The 1,109-nt window shown below is 79.3% G+C and overlaps 1 protein-coding gene across 1 annotated transcript; it reads right to left on the minus strand.

The window, feature by feature from the left end:
* Window positions 1-34: 34 nt before the first annotated feature.
* LOC118158993 (ubiquitin carboxyl-terminal hydrolase 21-like) lies at window positions 35-813 on the minus strand (the record flags this gene model as incomplete). Its single annotated transcript, XM_035313646.1, has 2 exons — window positions 755-813; window positions 35-712 (listed from the first exon to the last, which is right to left on the minus strand). Coding segments are annotated over exons 1-2 (723 nt in total), but the record flags the coding sequence as incomplete, so codon positions are not given.
* Window positions 814-1,109: the final 296 nt, after the last annotated feature.

The raw sequence follows: 1,109 nt of genomic DNA on the forward strand, positions 1-1,109 counted from the left end.
CGGTGTCCCCGGGGCCGCATCCTGCCGCTCTTACAGCTGCCGCCTTCTCCTCGGGCCTGCCGGGCGCCGGGGCCCTGCCCAGCGGGGGGCTGCCGGGAGCGGGGCCGTCGGGGCCGTGGGCGTAGGGGGGGTCGGGGACACGAGTCCGGGGACAGCCCTCGTGGCGCACGGAGAGCAGCGGGGGGGCGGGCTTGCCGTCCGGCCCGGGGCTGACGTTGACCCTCCGCAGGGACGAGCTCCTCTTGAGGGCCAAGGCGCTGGTGCTGAGCTGGTGCCCCCCGTCCCGCAGCGCCAGGCGGCTCAGCGCCGCCGCCACGTCCTCGCCGCTCAGGTCCCCGATGCTGACGGATTTGGAGCGGGCCAGGTTGCCGCGGCGCCGCTCGGCCCCGGCGGGCAGCGAGAAGGACGAAGAGGAGGAGGAGGAGGAGGAGGAGGAGGAGGAGGAAGAGGAGGCGCCGACGGGCCCCGCGCCCGCTTGCGGGGAACCGGGCACCCGCACCCCGTGGTCCGCTTTGAGGGGTCCCCGGCGGCACGCCGAGCCCCGTTTGGCCGCCCGGCCCCTCTCCAGCTCCAGCTTCTTGCTCCGTTCCTCCAGCGGGGCCGGCCGGGGAGGGGGGGGCAGCAGGCGAAGTTTGGGGGCCGGCGAGAGGCCGTTGGAGGCGGCGGGGGTCAGGGCGGCCGCGTGGCGCTCCTGGCTCAGGGCTCGGCCGGGCGGCTTGGGGACGGCTTTGGGCTGCGCGGTGACGCCGCCGGAGGGGTCGCGGGCCCGGCCCAGGCGGTGCTCCGAGGCTTGGGGCATCGTCGGGAGGAGCCTGGGGGTGGGGGGGGTGGGGGAAAAAAGGGGGGGGGGGGGAAGGGGGGGGACGGGGGGGGCCTGGGGGGCCGGGCGGGGGGGCCCCCGGGCGGGCCCCGGGGCCCCCCCCCCCCCCCCCCCCCCCCCCCCGGTGACCCGTCCCCTCTCTTAACGCCGCAGGCCCCCCGCAGACGGGACGCTCCGGCCGGCCGCGCGCCTCGGGGGGCCGTGAGAGGTGGGCGCCCCCCACACACCCCCGGGGGCGCCCCGGCTCGACCCCCAAGCGCCCTCCGTCTCCCTCCTTTCCCCCCCCCCC

This window comes from Oxyura jamaicensis, unplaced genomic scaffold (genome assembly GCF_011077185.1).
Source record: "Oxyura jamaicensis isolate SHBP4307 breed ruddy duck unplaced genomic scaffold, BPBGC_Ojam_1.0 oxyUn_random_OJ63575, whole genome shotgun sequence".
NCBI lineage: Eukaryota > Metazoa > Chordata > Aves > Anseriformes > Anatidae > Oxyura > Oxyura jamaicensis.